The sequence below is a fragment of the Hypomesus nipponensis genome, chromosome 1 (assembly GCF_054491055.1).
Source record: "Hypomesus nipponensis isolate SF chromosome 1, ASM5449105v1, whole genome shotgun sequence".
NCBI lineage: Eukaryota > Metazoa > Chordata > Actinopteri > Osmeriformes > Osmeridae > Hypomesus > Hypomesus nipponensis.
In genome coordinates, this window is record NC_140361.1 from 13,753,371 (window position 1) to 13,768,006 (window position 14,636).

Here is a 14,636-nt window from a genome sequence, read left to right on the forward strand (position 1 = left end):
TGTTCTTCGTCAGGTCAATTATTTTCCCTTCTATGATAATCACAATTGCCTACTGAGCAGTGGGAATCGTAGAAGCATAATTTAACGTCACGTCTCATGTATTCTTATTTGTCGACAGCTGTGTGACTTTAAATAATAGACTAGTTTTAAGGAATAGTGCTCATCCTCGAATTGTATTCACTCTTCACGTAATTCTCAGCTATAGCTATAGAACTTGTCAGTTCTCCTACGTGTACAATAATTATTAAAACTTCTGGAATATCATTCGGCTAATCCTCAACAGAAAAAATATAGAAACAAGTTACATTGCTAAAATTGCAAAATTAAGCAATGGGTATAATCTGGTCAATTAGATTTGAAGATCTACAAATGTTTAAAGCTAGAGATAATTTAAAATAATACACAACATAGCCTACCTTGTAAGCAGTTTCATGTAGGAAATTAGAAAGAAAGTAGGAACATAGTTCCTTCGCGAAACTGCTCTGTGGATTATCTCGATTGGGTCATGATGTTTGTATAGAGACATTGCTGTTTGGACAGTTTTTCAAATGTATTTTTAGGCGATTTGAGCATCAGTGCCATCTAGCTCCATTATTTTCGAGAGGATGCAGACATCTCTACAGCTTATCAAACAACTTGGCATCTCTTGCCAAACCTGTCTAGATTCATAAATAGTACCACAGGTAAGAGGAAAATGATGTAGCTCTGATTTTTGGTTGAACTGTCCCTTTAAAGTTCTTGACAGCCAAGGAGGTTTTGTGGTTCATTTAGTTTCTCAACTAGATTAAGACTGACCCCTGGTGGACACCTTGATTAACATCGCCTTGTGTAATAATAACCAGTCATCTCCTGTATGTTCTCCATCAGAGGTCTTCAACCCTGGTCCTCGGGACCCCCTGTCCTGAATGTCTTAGATGTTTCCCTGCTCCAACACACCTGATTTCAAATGAATGGTCGTTAACAGGCTTCTGCATAACTAGATAAGGACCCATTCATTTGAATCAGGTGTGTTGGAGCAGGGACACATCTAAAACATGCAGGACAGGGGGTCCCTGAGGACCAGGGTTGGGAACCACTGCTCTGGATCAGGGGTGGGCTATCCTGGTCTTCGGGGTCCACTGTCCTGCATGTTTTCTAGAACATGGAGGACAGTGGGCCCTGTGGACCAGGGTTGAAGACCACGGTAATGGACGATCCACTCCACTTCTGATGGCCACGTCTGTCAAAGCCTCTTTTGTTTCAGGGCAAATGTATAGAACGTGTATCCATGGAAAACGAGAAATATATGTTTATTCATAGCAGTTCATACATCTACACAAATAGGTTTGGGGAGGCAGGTAAATTGAAATTAAAAAAAAGCTTTAACTAAATCTTTGACTATTCATCAAAAAACAATTCAACAACAAATAGTAATTTTAACAACTTTATTTATTATATCAACAATTCAATGTACTGAAGAGTTATTGGAGGCAAAGAAGATGTTCCTGGTGTTACCTGTCCTCAGTCCTTATAAATGACTATTAGTATTACTATTGACTGATTAGAAACTATTCCAATGTTAACCCTTTGAATTCAATTGATTGACCACCACACTATTCATACATAGAACACAGACCTTTCTGCGAGTCTGACACCATTTTGACAAACATACAAGGCTTTGACAGTCGGTCTTTATGTCACCAAATATCCCAAAGCACCTTTTCAATATGTTACTTCTGTTCCTAGATGGATTCCTAAAACGTCATGCATACATGGATCATTGGTCTGAATCAGTTAACTTAGACTCAGTACATGATTCAGTTCAATTTGACTCAGTACATGATTCAGTTCACTTTGACTCAGTACAATGATTCAGTGCATTGAGATTCAATAATGTCAGTGACACATACAGGAGTCCAATCACACTGGACCTCCACAGTTCTGTAGCATCACATGAATGAATGATTCACTTTACATCCAAGCTTAACATTGGTGTAGCACGCTAAATAAAATAAAAAATAAAAACACTGTTTAATCAATTGATAGACATTATTTTATGTCCCCTCTTTATTTAAACCAAGGATAAATATACTAAACAATAGCATGTGTTTAAGTTGACAGCATAACTTAACAATCAAACAATGTAAGCAAAACCTGTACAATATCGGTTTGTTGATAAAAACAGCCCAACATTATGGATATATCTATGGCTGGCACTGTTACTGAACAATAGAAAAACCAGGACATGCAAATCAATTACTGTGCAAAAATATTAGTCACCTCCAATGAAAAGGGATGGTGAGAGGAGGAGCAAAATGCTAAACATAAAGTCCACACTTCCTGGACCAAGCACATCAGACAGGAAATAACTGTGAGGCCACAGAGCTTGGCGGTCATCTCCACCTACACGCTCAGCTAACCCTAACCCTACAACAAGCAGCTCTCCAGAAAGCTCTAAGAAAGAAATCCCTTTTATTTTAGATTTTTTTGTGAAGAGTGAGATCGATCCCAGTTCGTCTGAAACTGGGACTGAACAAGCTCTCAATGGCTATTTCCAGAACAGGAGGAGGACCCAGGAAGGGTGGCCCGGCCTGTCCCTGAGTCTGTCCATGCCTCCGTGCATCTCTCCATCTGGAGGGGCGGGACACTTGTGCGTGTAACTGGGCCTGTAACTGTCTCCCTCCAGGGATGAAAATATCATCTGAGCCGTGTCGTCCTCTCCTAATCTGCCCATCACGGATCAGCACAGTCCGGACAAGTGACAGTGCGTGTCTGGGTGGCATGGGGCAAGCATTTTCCTGAATTCGCCATGACTTCATCCCCACAAACTGATCTAAACCCCCAAAATGATAGTAGACCATGTAAAGGATGGCACAATTATGGTAGGAAATTGGTTTTCTCTCTTCACAAATTTGCAAGCTTGTGTTTGTTAGTAAATCCTTGTGTAACATTGCAGCTCTAACATTCGATGGAATGTGGCACTAAACCTCAAATAAAACCAAACCAGCAAAAGAAAAGACAATAAGAAACAACTGCAAAGTGTGTCCCCTCTCCTAACATACAGCTCTGGAGATCCATGCAGGCACTCAGGGCATCTTCACTAGAGGGGAGGGGAGTCCGCGGGGACACAGCTTGGTGTCTCTGCCCAGACGGAGGCATCACAGAGCAGCCTCATTCCCCAGCCAGGCCCCCCCTGGGCACAGCAGGCCTGGAGGGACCATCTGTGCACTATGGCATTACTACTTAGCTTCACTATGGCTTGGGACAGGTCCTAGGCTGCCTGCACTCCAGCAGCAAACCCGGCTTCCACTAACAGCTGTCAGGAGAGGACACTGTCCCAGTCATCTACTGCCACCTGGTGGTTGCACGCGGTAAGACGATCTGCTCACCGCAGCTGGTTTTCTACACCTGAGAACGATTGAAGGGTAAGGTTGCTGCCGTGCCGTCTGGTGTGTGACCCCATCAGGTTGAGCACCAAAAGCAGAGGATGACTGCTGACAAACACACATGTACCGGAAAACAGCAACACTTACAACTTCCTCTACCTCCCTCTCTCTCTATATATTGAAACCACCATCTCGTCATATGTCGTCTCCATCTTCACGTGGCAGACCGACATATTAGCAGCTCTCACTCTGAAATAAAACCATTTTAGACCGGAATTTGCCTCGGACATCGTCAACTATTGCAACACTTACGTTCTGACTATTCAGTGTTGATATACATCATTTGACTACTTGCTTAGTTGCTTATAATGGCAATCAGCCTTAATACTTATATAATTGTAAAGTAACAGAATCAACGGGCGATAGACATACCAGAACACATGTTCTCTATTTCACAAGCATTATAAGTGATGCAGGTCCCACTCCCAACATAGTATCAATTATTTTTCTAAATCCAGATCATCATAAAATATTAATTCTAAATACAAATCTTCTGCTCTTCAAAATCACTGTAAGACTTTTTTGTTGTTGTAGTAAAGGTCAGGTTTGGACATTTTCCTATTTTCTGAATCATTATGAGTCTCTTGACACACTTAGCACTAACCAGCTGAGTGATAAGAGAGGGAGAGCAGAACAGCGCCACCTAGTGGCAGCACCACGCAACAACAACAGGCCCGACATCAAGCAGCATGCACCAGCCTGGAGGTGATCAGTCTCATGGACACCAGACGATGTGTTTTCTGTTGTCTGACAGGTGAAATCTTTGGTTGTCCATTCTAAGGTTTCTATGCCACCACGAACAAAACCTAACCTAAATAAAACCTATCTCCCCAAAATTCCGATCTACAGAGTTCTAAAGTAAAAAAACGACAAAAAACGACGACAAATCCGAATGAAATCAAAGTGAAACGCACATCCCCCGTTCCAGGAGAGACAATAGAAACAACTCAAGACAACTCCAACAGCACGAGAGCCACTTGTGTTCGACCAGTCCAGTGTGACCAAAGCGAGGGTGAAGCCCCCACAATCTGGTCCTGAGGACATCTGGTGCCAAGTGACAAACGGCTCACAACACACACGCTGTATCCCTGTGTGTGCGTGTACATGCGTGTGTGTCCGGAGTCTAGCTCTGGGAGAAGTACTCCAGGACGATGCGCAGGTGCCCCAGGCGGTCCCTGAGCGTGGTGAGAGACAGCACGGTGGTCTGGTAGGCTGGGTCCAGCTGGAGCACAGACAGCAGCCACCAGCACCAGGCAGGGCCGTTGGAGGACTGCTGGAGGGGGCACAATCACAGAGGAGCGCACACAAGTCAGCGTGTGTCTGTCTGTCTGTCTGTCTGTCTGTGGTATATGACAGTGTATCAGTGTTTGTGTGTGTGTGCGGGGGGAGGGTCTCTGTATTAGCGTGTGTGTGTGTGCGCGTGAGCGTGTGTGTTCCAATTGTATGTGTATGTGTGCGCGGCGCGCGCACCTGGATGTTGTCCTCCTTGTCAGGCATGGTTCCGTACTGGCGGCTGATCTGCTCCCGGATGCGGCTGTTGAGGCGCTGGTACCAGTCCTGAGCTTGCTGGTACACGCTGTCATGGAGACCCTGCAGCTGCTCCAGCTCTGATTCATCAGCCTGGGGGGGTGGGGTGGGGGGAGAGTGGGGATAGTAGAGAGGGAGGAAAGGCAGATTGATGACCACAGCTGAAACATTTCCCATCAGCATTCAGTATGACTGGGAAGATTCCATTTGTATCTGTGTGTGTATGTGAGTGTGTGTGAGTGTGTGTGTGTGAGTGTGAGTGTGTGAGAGTTTGTGTCAGTGTGAGTATGTACTGTATAAGTGTGTGTGTATACATTAGTGTGTGTGTGTGGGTGTAAGTCTAAGAGATATACCTTAGTGTGTGCGTGTGTCTAAGAGGGGGTGTGTGTACCTTGTGGTCCTCCAGGTACTCGATGTCTGCAGTGTGGTATCCATCCCGCTGACCCCTCCTCAGCACCCTGAAGCGACTGCCCCCCACCGTGTCCACGTATGACCTCCCATCAGGCAGCACCTCCAGGCTCAGGATCTCCAGAATGCAGCCGTAGTCCGCAAAGCTGGACGCACACACACGCACACACACATATATACACGTACACACACACATATATACACACGCAGACACACATTCAACCCCCACAAAACACACATACAAAAATACACGCACACAATTTAGATCCGCTCACGCAAACGTTCTCTCCTCAGGGCGGCTATTTGACCCACTTCTGGAAACCTTTTGGTGTGTCGCTTCCAGCTTCTCTTAAGTGTGTCGTGAGAGCGGGTGGACGGCAGCGTGTGTGTGTATGTGTGTGTGGGCCGGCCTACCCTTTGCCGTGCTCGTAGCTGCACATGCCAAACTTCTTGGTGCCCGTCTCCATGCAGCGGCGCATCATGAGGCGGTAGCGCGGCTCGAAGATGTGCAGGGGGCAGGGCACCCCCGGGTAGGCCACCGTGCACACGAAGATAGGGATGTTCGTAGTTAGACTGGGGGAGATAGGGGGGATAGGGGGAACGGAGACAGATAAAGAGAGGGAGAAAGGGCGAGGACGAGAGAACGAGTTATTCACAAACACGGTTAGTCATAACTCCACTAGAATCCCGTTGCTATGGATATTGCGGAGGCGATGGTGACGCCCGTTTGCTCCAGACACTAGAGCACTTCAGGGAACAGGTAGGGTGTATGTTGCCGTGGTTACGCATGGGGCGGGGGGTGACCTACTTGGACAGCTCGGCCATCTCAGTCTCGTGCACCTGCATCCTCTCAGACAGCTGCTGGGGGAAGAGGCGGGAAATGGCCTCCTGGAGCAGCGCTGTGGGATTGTACTTCCTGTTCTTGAAGTACTGCGACAGGAAGCAGGAAGTCGGATTAGACTGACACAAAATGAACTAACCGAGTGTTTGGATTCGTGTTTGGATTCAGCAGGCCTCACGTCCTCACCTCTTGTAAGGGCTGCTTGCAGAGTGGACAGCGCAGGTTGTGATCCAGGCTCCTCTCAATGCAGTTCTTGCAGAAGGTGTGGCCACACGGGGTAGTCACGGGCTCATAGAACAACCTAGAACACCGTCCCCTCCGGTCAGAACACCGCGTGGCACAACAACGACAACAACCTCCACAGCCTTGCTAACCTTGTCAGCCTGCACTCGAGGCCAAGGGAACTCCTTTCCTCACAACCAGGAGGAGCTAGAAGAGCAATGCTGAACAGGACACTTCCAACTAGAATGGCAGGAGAAGCTCGAGGAAGGTGAGCACACTCACCGGATGCAGAGAGGACACTCCAAGTCTGACACGGTGAGCACACTCAGCACCGTCTGGCTGTCCCGGCAGCACTCACCTGAGGACCAACACAAACCACTCCATCACGAGCTAGTTATGTCGTGATTCACGTACCGTAGTCACCTAGAAGACGCTTTCACCCAAAGCGACGTACAGTACAGGGATTTGAACCTGCCGCACGTGTGTGTGTGTGTGTGTGTGTGTGTGTGTGTGTGTGTGAGCTCCACACACCCAGCCGGTTCCTCTCATCCTTCCTCATCATGAGTTCCTCGTCATCCTCAGCTGTGGGCAAGAAGGACACAGCCTGGCAGAGACTCAAGCAGCACTCCGTGCTGGAGCCGTGCTTCGCCTTAGAGGACGTCTGCACCCACACACACACACACACACACATTGTCAGTGAGTCGTACCACCGCCACACCAACAACCCAAGCTGTGTCCCCCGTATGTGTGACAACAACACAAGCTCACCTGAAGTGACTCTCGTCTTCCATTGGCCCCTCCCCCCTCCTTCTCCTCCTCCTCCTCCGGAGGGAACCGGTGCCCTTCGCTGTGTTTGTGAGTGTGTGTGTGAGTGTGCGTGTGAGTGTGTGTGTGTGTGTGGGTGTGTGTGGGCCCCTGGGAGCCCCCCAGGCTGGTGATAGGGCAGGGCTCTTTCAGGTACTCGGAAACCACCTGCAGGATACAATGTACTTCTTCTGGGACTGCCATGCCCTCAGCCTCGAGGACCTGTCACCACACACACACAGGTTGATAAACACACACAGGCAGACAAACATGCACATCCACACAGATAGGGCAGAAACACACGTGCACAGACAATGAAACGAGTTCCTGGAAGCTTTCGTTTCACCTGACTGAAGTCAAACAGGTTCTGTATGAGAGCACCGCCCCGTGTCCTACGTGTGTGTGAGTGGGTTTACGTTGCTACTGTTGCTTTGTCAGTTGATTTGGGGATCTGTATATTTATCTGGGGATATGTATTTGTATATTCATCCCATAACACGGAGACCAGACCAGCTTAGTTCCTGGTTGGTGTTTGTTGTTTCATATTTAGGCCTAGTTCAGACCTCATACTGAGAGCACCAGTGTGGAGGGAGAATACTGGGGTCTGGATGGTTCTGGCTGAGGACAAGGGGAGGACTGGGGGGTCTGGGTAGGACCAGGGGGCTCTGGGGCAAACTTTGGAAGGTCTGGAGAAGGAGGACTGTGAGTTGCTGGGTGAGTTGCTCACCTTCTTAATCTGGCTCTTGGCAGGAAGGAAGTCACTCTGGAGCTTCAGACAGTGGTGGAACTGGATCAGAGCCTCAGTCTGGCGGCCCATCTCCAGCAACACGTTCCCTTTCCGGAAGAATCCCTGGAAAGAGAGAGAGAGAGATGTGGAGAGAGAAATGATTCACAGTCCACTCCTTTACAGAGTGCACAGAGAGAGTTGTTTTGTCCGTTTTTGTTTAAATAATCTATCTTTTCTGTAAACACCCTTACACTAGCACACATTCAGTCATATGACCTGAGGTGAGACATGAAGTTGTGCCCAGCAATGTCCAATGTGTTGCTGCTGGGACCATCTCTCCCACACACTGGGCTGCTATGATTCACTCCTATTGTCACATAAGTGGATGACCTGCCTGTCGAGCTGTACATTAAATAGCGAGAGTAAGGACTCCCCTCCATTGTACCTACACTCAAACATGCTGTTGATTAAACAATGTTAAACAATGTTATGGTGCTGGTATGCAGCCCGTATCTTTAATATTTCACACAGGCTGTTCACAGACTGAAGCGTGCAAAATCTCTTGATATTTTCATTGGGGTTGATTTTAGAAGCTGTTTCTATGGCCCTGGTGGTTGGTTGTGACATCACTTCCTGGTTCTGACCTCGGTCCAGTTGGGGCGAGTGCAGCAGAGGACGTCCAGATCCCTCAGGGCGTCAGGGTAGCACCTCAAGCCCACGCTGGCCTCGGCTCTGAACACCTTCAGACACACGTCATCTGGAGCTGAGACAGGCACAGATGTGGACGTAGACATAAACATGGAGGGGGGGGTGAGAGAGAGAGGTCGAGAAATGGGGAGGTCAGAGAGGAAGATGGGAAACAAACACGTCACCAACGGCTGGCTAGGAAAGTGCACTTCAGTCTCATTCACATCCCACTTCATCGACATCCAGACTAATAAAGCCGGGAGCCAAGGTAGAAACACCTGGTCTTTTCCTCTTTAGGAGCGCAGCGCTCCACAGTGCTGGGAGCAGAGCGGGACATCAGCAGGCCTCGTCCACAGCAGAGCTGCTCTGACGAGGAGTTTGACATGACTCAACACTAATTGGAGGACAGAACGGCAGATACCAGTGTCTCTCACATTCTACTGTTAACTGTGTGTGTGTGTGTGTGTGTGTGTGTGTGTGTGTGTGTGTGTGTGTGTGTGTGTGTGTGTGTGTGTGTGTGTGTGTGTGTGTGTGTGTGTGTGTGTGTGTGTGTGTGTGTGTGTGAAAAAGAGAGTGTCTCAGGGCCAAGCTTCAGAGAGGGGACAGACCAGGGCTGAGTGTTTAAAAAGGACTGGGTTTAACTGGAATGGGGGAGACGAAATTGAATTGATTCGGTTGTGTGAACGAAACACAGGGTCAGCTTTACGGTGCGTCTCCAAATAACACACCCCAGAGCCTTACTGAGCAGGCAAACTGCTGGAGACTGTTTGCGCTGCCTTAAGACACATTTTCTTGAACCGTTTTTTTTTCTTTTTTCAGCAGCTGCCTTTATCTACAGCCACAAACAAAATTGCATTATAGTTGTTGCTGAAGACAATCAAGGGATAAAAGTGCTAGCTTCACAGTGGTTAACATCACAGTGGTTAAATGCAAAGCGGCACTCTGTGTTTACAAGACGTGGTGCGACAACAACATTGTCTTAAATGCAACTCCTGAGGAATGCAAGTAGATGCTTTCACTGGACAAGCTCCTGGTTGATCTGAGTGAGAGACTGAATGTGGATTATGTGTGAGTGAGTGAGTGAGTGAGTGAGTGAGTGAGTGAGTGAGTGAGTGAGTGAGTGCTTGTGCGTGGAGGTTAGTGTGTGTGTTAGAGAGTGTGAGTGTGTTCTGGGTTGGGAACTACTCACGCGCTGGGTGTCAATGTGCAGCACGTGTCACAGTGCGTCGCGTCAGGACTACATTGGCCCGGGATTGGGATTTTGAATTTGTCCTTTCAAACTCCAAAGTGTCATCACTGATAATGCTGCATTACTATTGTGCCATACGTTCACATTCAACCATACATGTCATCTATGGCTAGTACAGTATCTGTCAGTGAAGATGAAAAGACAGAGTTGAGAGCAGGAAGAGCCATGAATAACTAAGACTTGTGATTGTCACGTGGCCAGGCATGGCGTGGATGTTGTCAGTCAATGAACTGAAGTGGCCGACCACCTTCACCAGCAGCCTTTAGTGTGTAATAGCATGGCCCTATTCTGGAGCAACACTGATATAGCTACATCTCCAGCAGAGTTTACGAGCCATTTCCACCACACATTGGCCCACACGCCATTGTGATAATTAGCAACATGTTTCTAGTGTGAATGCAACAACAACAAAAAACTGCAGCATTCACGTAAGAGCTCTGTCCAGGGGTCACCATAAGGTCATATGTTCTAACTTCTGGTATGGAGCTGATTTCAAAGGATGGATACTGCTGTGCTACGTTTACACCCTACAGTTTTACAAAAAATGCATCCATAATGAGTGGATGTGAAGTGCAAGGTTTGGTCAATGGCCTGTTATTGTGTATTATCCCCTTGATGCACAGCTAGATCGCTGGCTTGCGTAAGAGGCTATAGTTCCATAACTGGACGTTACACAATGTAGTAGTCAAGCCTAGATTTGAACACAGATACCTGCAGCATGCCTCGGGGTTAGATGGCCCAACTTAAATCTAAGTAAACACACGTAACACCCTTACCTCGTTCTATCCCCTCGTCAGCGATGCGTAAAGCGTCAGTGAATTCTCTGGCTTTCAGCTTCTCAAGGATTTGGCACTTCATCTTTGTCTCGTCAGGGCGGCACTTCTCGATGACACTTATCAACAATACATTGTTCTTTATATGTTTAGCGTCTTTCTGTTTTAGCCGTTCCTTGCAGGTCGGACATCTCGATGGCAAGTTTGTCCCCAGGCACCGACGGCACAACGAGTGGCCGCACGGCATCGTAACTGGTTCGCACATGAGGAACATGCAGATTGGGCACTCAAGAAGATCCATGGTGGTGTGTTATGTCACCCCGACAATTCCCTCAAGGAAAAGTAGACAGAATGCTTTCCCTCAAGTTAAAAGATGTGCAATCAGGTCTTCGTTACATGCAACATACTGTAGTTTGACCTGGCGGCTTGGTGGGCTAACGTACATTTACAAACTGCAACAGTGTCCTATCTAAATGCATCAACCTTCGTCTCAGATTTACAGCAACTCTGGCCTATCAAAAAAAACAAAACAAGACATTCACTCTGCGCAAACAGATGCGGACTATTTAGACAAATTAATTCTGGTCTCAACTTTTTACCTTCCAAAAAAAAAACGTTTTAGAACCTATCTGTTGTTAATCATAACTTAGTTTTTGGCTTCGAACTCAAGATTATTCCCTTTTAGAGCATGACGATTAGGGAATCGTTTCAGTCCGAAACCCGCTTTGCTAGCCTTTTCGCGTGCAGCTCCGAACTTCATCAACGATTAGATTAGATCGGATTCAAATGTTGACATTCTTATTAAGATCCCATCTTCGACTGTAAATTCGGACAGTCTGCTTGTGGTCCTTGTTCACTGATACAAAGCCAGGTTACACTGTAACACCATTACATTACATAAATAAAGACCATGTGATGTGGCAGCGAGCAATCTCATTGGATGAGACTGCCTGACTTCCCCCCCTGTTGTGAAACAAAGATGCCTAGTTTTATAACACAATTTCTGCGACGGGTGCAGAGTCTTTATATATTCATAAATATCAGAGTGCAGTGGAACTGTTAATAGGCGTACACAAGAGTTTGCCTAACACGTTCACTCTTTCACAAATGCAACAGTTCCTGAGAGGATATCAACAGATGCCGCACACTTGGTGATGCTGTCGTGATACGCAAGGTCCTTAACTTGCAGCTACCCCACAAGATAACATTTTGATTTCATAACATACTATTTGTGCGTGGGAGTAAATTGATAAAATATGCAATTATTACACAGGTTAAATACAAATAATCTGCGTCTCCAGATCGAATGCAGGACCGTCTGCAAAGCAATCTCATACAATATATTGTCTCATTAAAGCAGACTACAACACGTAATCCTTAGCTGGCTCATAAGAGCAGTTTCTGGGTCAATGGCTTGTGTTAGTCGTTATCAAGAGGAATACACTTGAACCATGTCAAGTAGATCATGCTTTTATAGACAACATAACACTGCCTTTTCTCAGCTGTTGTGCTGGGAGGAAAAGGGGCCAGACGGACACCTCATTCAACTCTAGTCGCTCTAACTGCAAGATTGACTTGTCCATTGATCAACGTTCATTTCAGAAGCCCTTCTGATCAATCCTTTTGTATATAAACATGAGTACCTGACAACGTCTGACTGTGTCACACTGTAACTATAACTGAAAGGAAACCACGCCACACATCATAAAAACAACGTTGGAATCCCTACCGAGGGGCACATATGTGTGTGTGTAGTTCAGGTTGTATCTGACTAAAGTACACTTACACAATGCTACAGTGTAGTGCAAGCTCAGCTTGTGTTGTGTAAGGTATGCCTTTCCCTCTACCGGTCTGTCTGGTGCCTGATAGGAGCAGATGCAGCCAAATTCTTCTGTGACTGTTGTACAAGGCCACATGCAGACAACATTGTGTTGGTGATTGTGGAACAGTGAAGTGGCTAGGAAAAGGTTTGTTCTATAACATCAAGCGCGTCTTTGACATCCTCATCTTATTGACAGATTAGAGCATAAACCCACATTGCACTCACCGACGCACAGATTTCAGACACTCTTGGAACATGAGAGACTCCATTTTAGGACCAGACCAGATGAGAGAGCCTGGGGTCACCAACTACCATTAAGACTTCACTACTGTGCCACATGATGCAAGAATGTCTGGCACTACTTGGTCCAATAGAAAATATCTTTATTGAGTTGACAGTGGAAAGCTGAATGCTCTGGGCATTTTTTACCCAATACCAAGTGTTAAATCCAGAGGCAGGACTCCATGCAAATTATAGTGTCATGAAATAACACATGTAAGTGAATGTTTGACTAAGAAAGTTCACACAAACCAGACACATCCTTAGCAAAAAAACTAAACAAACTGGATACGCTATTGGTTCACAGCAATAATATTCACAACAAAACAAAAAGCTTCACCAGATTCAGTAATTATTTGCATAAAAAACACACAAACAAAAACGACATGCAAAACTCAGGCAATCTCGTCAATAATACTGCACATTGCAGCATCTTTGTCCCATTCTTTGTCCCTCTTAGTGGGAGGCACGCTCTTGTCCTGCTGCCCTGTGGACATACAGCTGGCGCCCACCTCCTCCACGTCCATGGGTTCTGTTTTCAGTCGGGCCGCCAACCCAGCAGACCCCCCCACACCAGTACCTCCAGACCTCGCACCATCTCCTGCCCCGCTCGGCCCCTCAGACTGGGGTATGTCATCGGGCAGAGATGCCAGGCAGCCTTGGATCATCTCCACCACCCTCTCCAGATGTTTCTGGAACCTCTCGGCCGTCTCCAGCCTCTGCCTCTTCTGGACCTCCATCATGACGCGCACAGTCTCGCGGGCCTGGTGCGGACGGTACTCGTTGATCAAGTGGTGCATGTGGACGAACAGCAGCTTCAGGTCTTCCAGCTTCTCCTCACGCTTGATGCTGCCGGGGCTCTTAATCAGGATGTCCAGAAGATCCAGGAAGTTCACCAGGATGGACATATTCAGCTTCTTGAGCTCTCGCTTGTGGTCGAACTGCATCGGGTGGAGCCTCTCGATCCCCTGGCTTTCCAGAGGACGGATGATGATGTCATCACACTGGAACTGGTTGCCGAACATCATGTAGCTGTCGCGGATCGGCGGCGGGGGCTTGGGCGCCAGGCCCTTGCGGATGTTGTCATCAGTGTATTCCTTGATGTACTGCATGGGCGGTGGTGGCAGAGCGCTCACCTGCTGTGGTTCACCCATGATGGATGCCTAGGGACAGATTTAGGGATAACTTTAAGCTGCATTCATCTCGTTATCAATAATTAGTTATAACTTTAAAATAACGAATGCACGAATACCGTAGGCTATTCACTTAAATGTACAGACGTAGAGCTAGCTACTTTCCCTTAGTTAACTACTAGTTACGAGTGTGAAATACTAGTGTGATACGAGTGTAAACATTAGAAAATGATGCAAAAATAACGTTGTGAGAATATAATGACTACGGCTAGTTAACCACATACGATTTCTACACAACTATATATATATATAAAGCTAATGTAATACACTGTACTCTTAGGCAGGCTAGCTACTTAGCTACCATGCTAACGCTAGCCAGCATTAGCAAACTAGGTTGGTTGCTTGATGTGGAGCAGAAGTAATTTGATCAGCTAAGCAAACAATTGAAAAATACATACCCTTTAGTGTGAGAAGTGTCAATACTGTGATGTTAGTTTTCTATAGCCAGACTAAATTCCCCCCAAAATGTTTTATCTTTCACTGGGATAACGATGGCATAAACCATGGGAGCTACGTTAAGGCATAGCCTTGTCCCGTAGCTTTTCACGTCCTCTCTGTTTGATTGGTCGCCTGTTCACGACGTGTTTATTTGAACGTGCGGATTGGAGCGCTCCATTTCAACAACGTAGACGGTGATTGGTTTACGTGAGTAAAGGCGATGGGTTTTATATTCCATAAA

At 46.7% G+C, this 14,636-nt stretch overlaps 2 protein-coding genes across 2 annotated transcripts; both read right to left on the reverse strand.

Moving 5' to 3' along the window:
* Positions 1 to 1,410: 1,410 nt before the first annotated feature.
* On the reverse strand, positions 1,411 to 11,512 carry lonrf4 (LON peptidase N-terminal domain and ring finger 4). The gene is made up of 12 exons (XM_084695941.1): positions 10,667 to 11,512; positions 8,599 to 8,717; positions 7,955 to 8,077; positions 7,192 to 7,449; positions 6,955 to 7,084; positions 6,706 to 6,781; positions 6,388 to 6,502; positions 6,169 to 6,290; positions 5,775 to 5,933; positions 5,344 to 5,506; positions 4,896 to 5,045; positions 1,411 to 4,698 (listed from the first exon to the last, which is right to left on the reverse strand). The coding sequence occupies exons 1-12, from the start codon at positions 10,962 to 10,964 to the stop codon at positions 4,549 to 4,551; spliced, it is 1,863 nt and encodes a 620-aa protein (XP_084552067.1). The 5' UTR covers positions 10,965 to 11,512; the 3' UTR covers positions 1,411 to 4,548.
* A 1,339-nt stretch (positions 11,513 to 12,851) lies between these two features.
* Positions 12,852 to 14,513, reverse strand: med7 (mediator complex subunit 7). The gene is made up of 2 exons (XM_084699145.1): positions 14,356 to 14,513; positions 12,852 to 13,927 (listed from the first exon to the last, which is right to left on the reverse strand). The coding sequence occupies exon 2, from the start codon at positions 13,916 to 13,918 to the stop codon at positions 13,160 to 13,162; it is 759 nt and encodes a 252-aa protein (XP_084555271.1). The 5' UTR covers positions 13,919 to 13,927; positions 14,356 to 14,513; the 3' UTR covers positions 12,852 to 13,159.
* Positions 14,514 to 14,636: the final 123 nt, after the last annotated feature.

Coding starts and splice junctions, on each gene's coding strand:
- lonrf4 (XM_084695941.1), bottom strand. CDS start 10,964: ATGGATCTTCTTGAGTGCCCAATCTGCATGTTCCTCATGTGCGAACCA. Junction 6,782..6,954: donor GGATGAGAGGAACCGGCTGG/GTGTGTGGAGCT, acceptor GTTGGTCCTCAG/GTGAGTGCTGCCGGGACAGC. Junction 5,934..6,168: donor GAGATGGCCGAGCTGTCCAA/GTAGGTCACCCC, acceptor TATCTCCCCCAG/TCTAACTACGAACATCCCTA.
- med7 (XM_084699145.1), bottom strand. CDS start 13,918: ATGGGTGAACCACAGCAGGTGAGCGCTCTGCCACCACCGCCCATGCAG.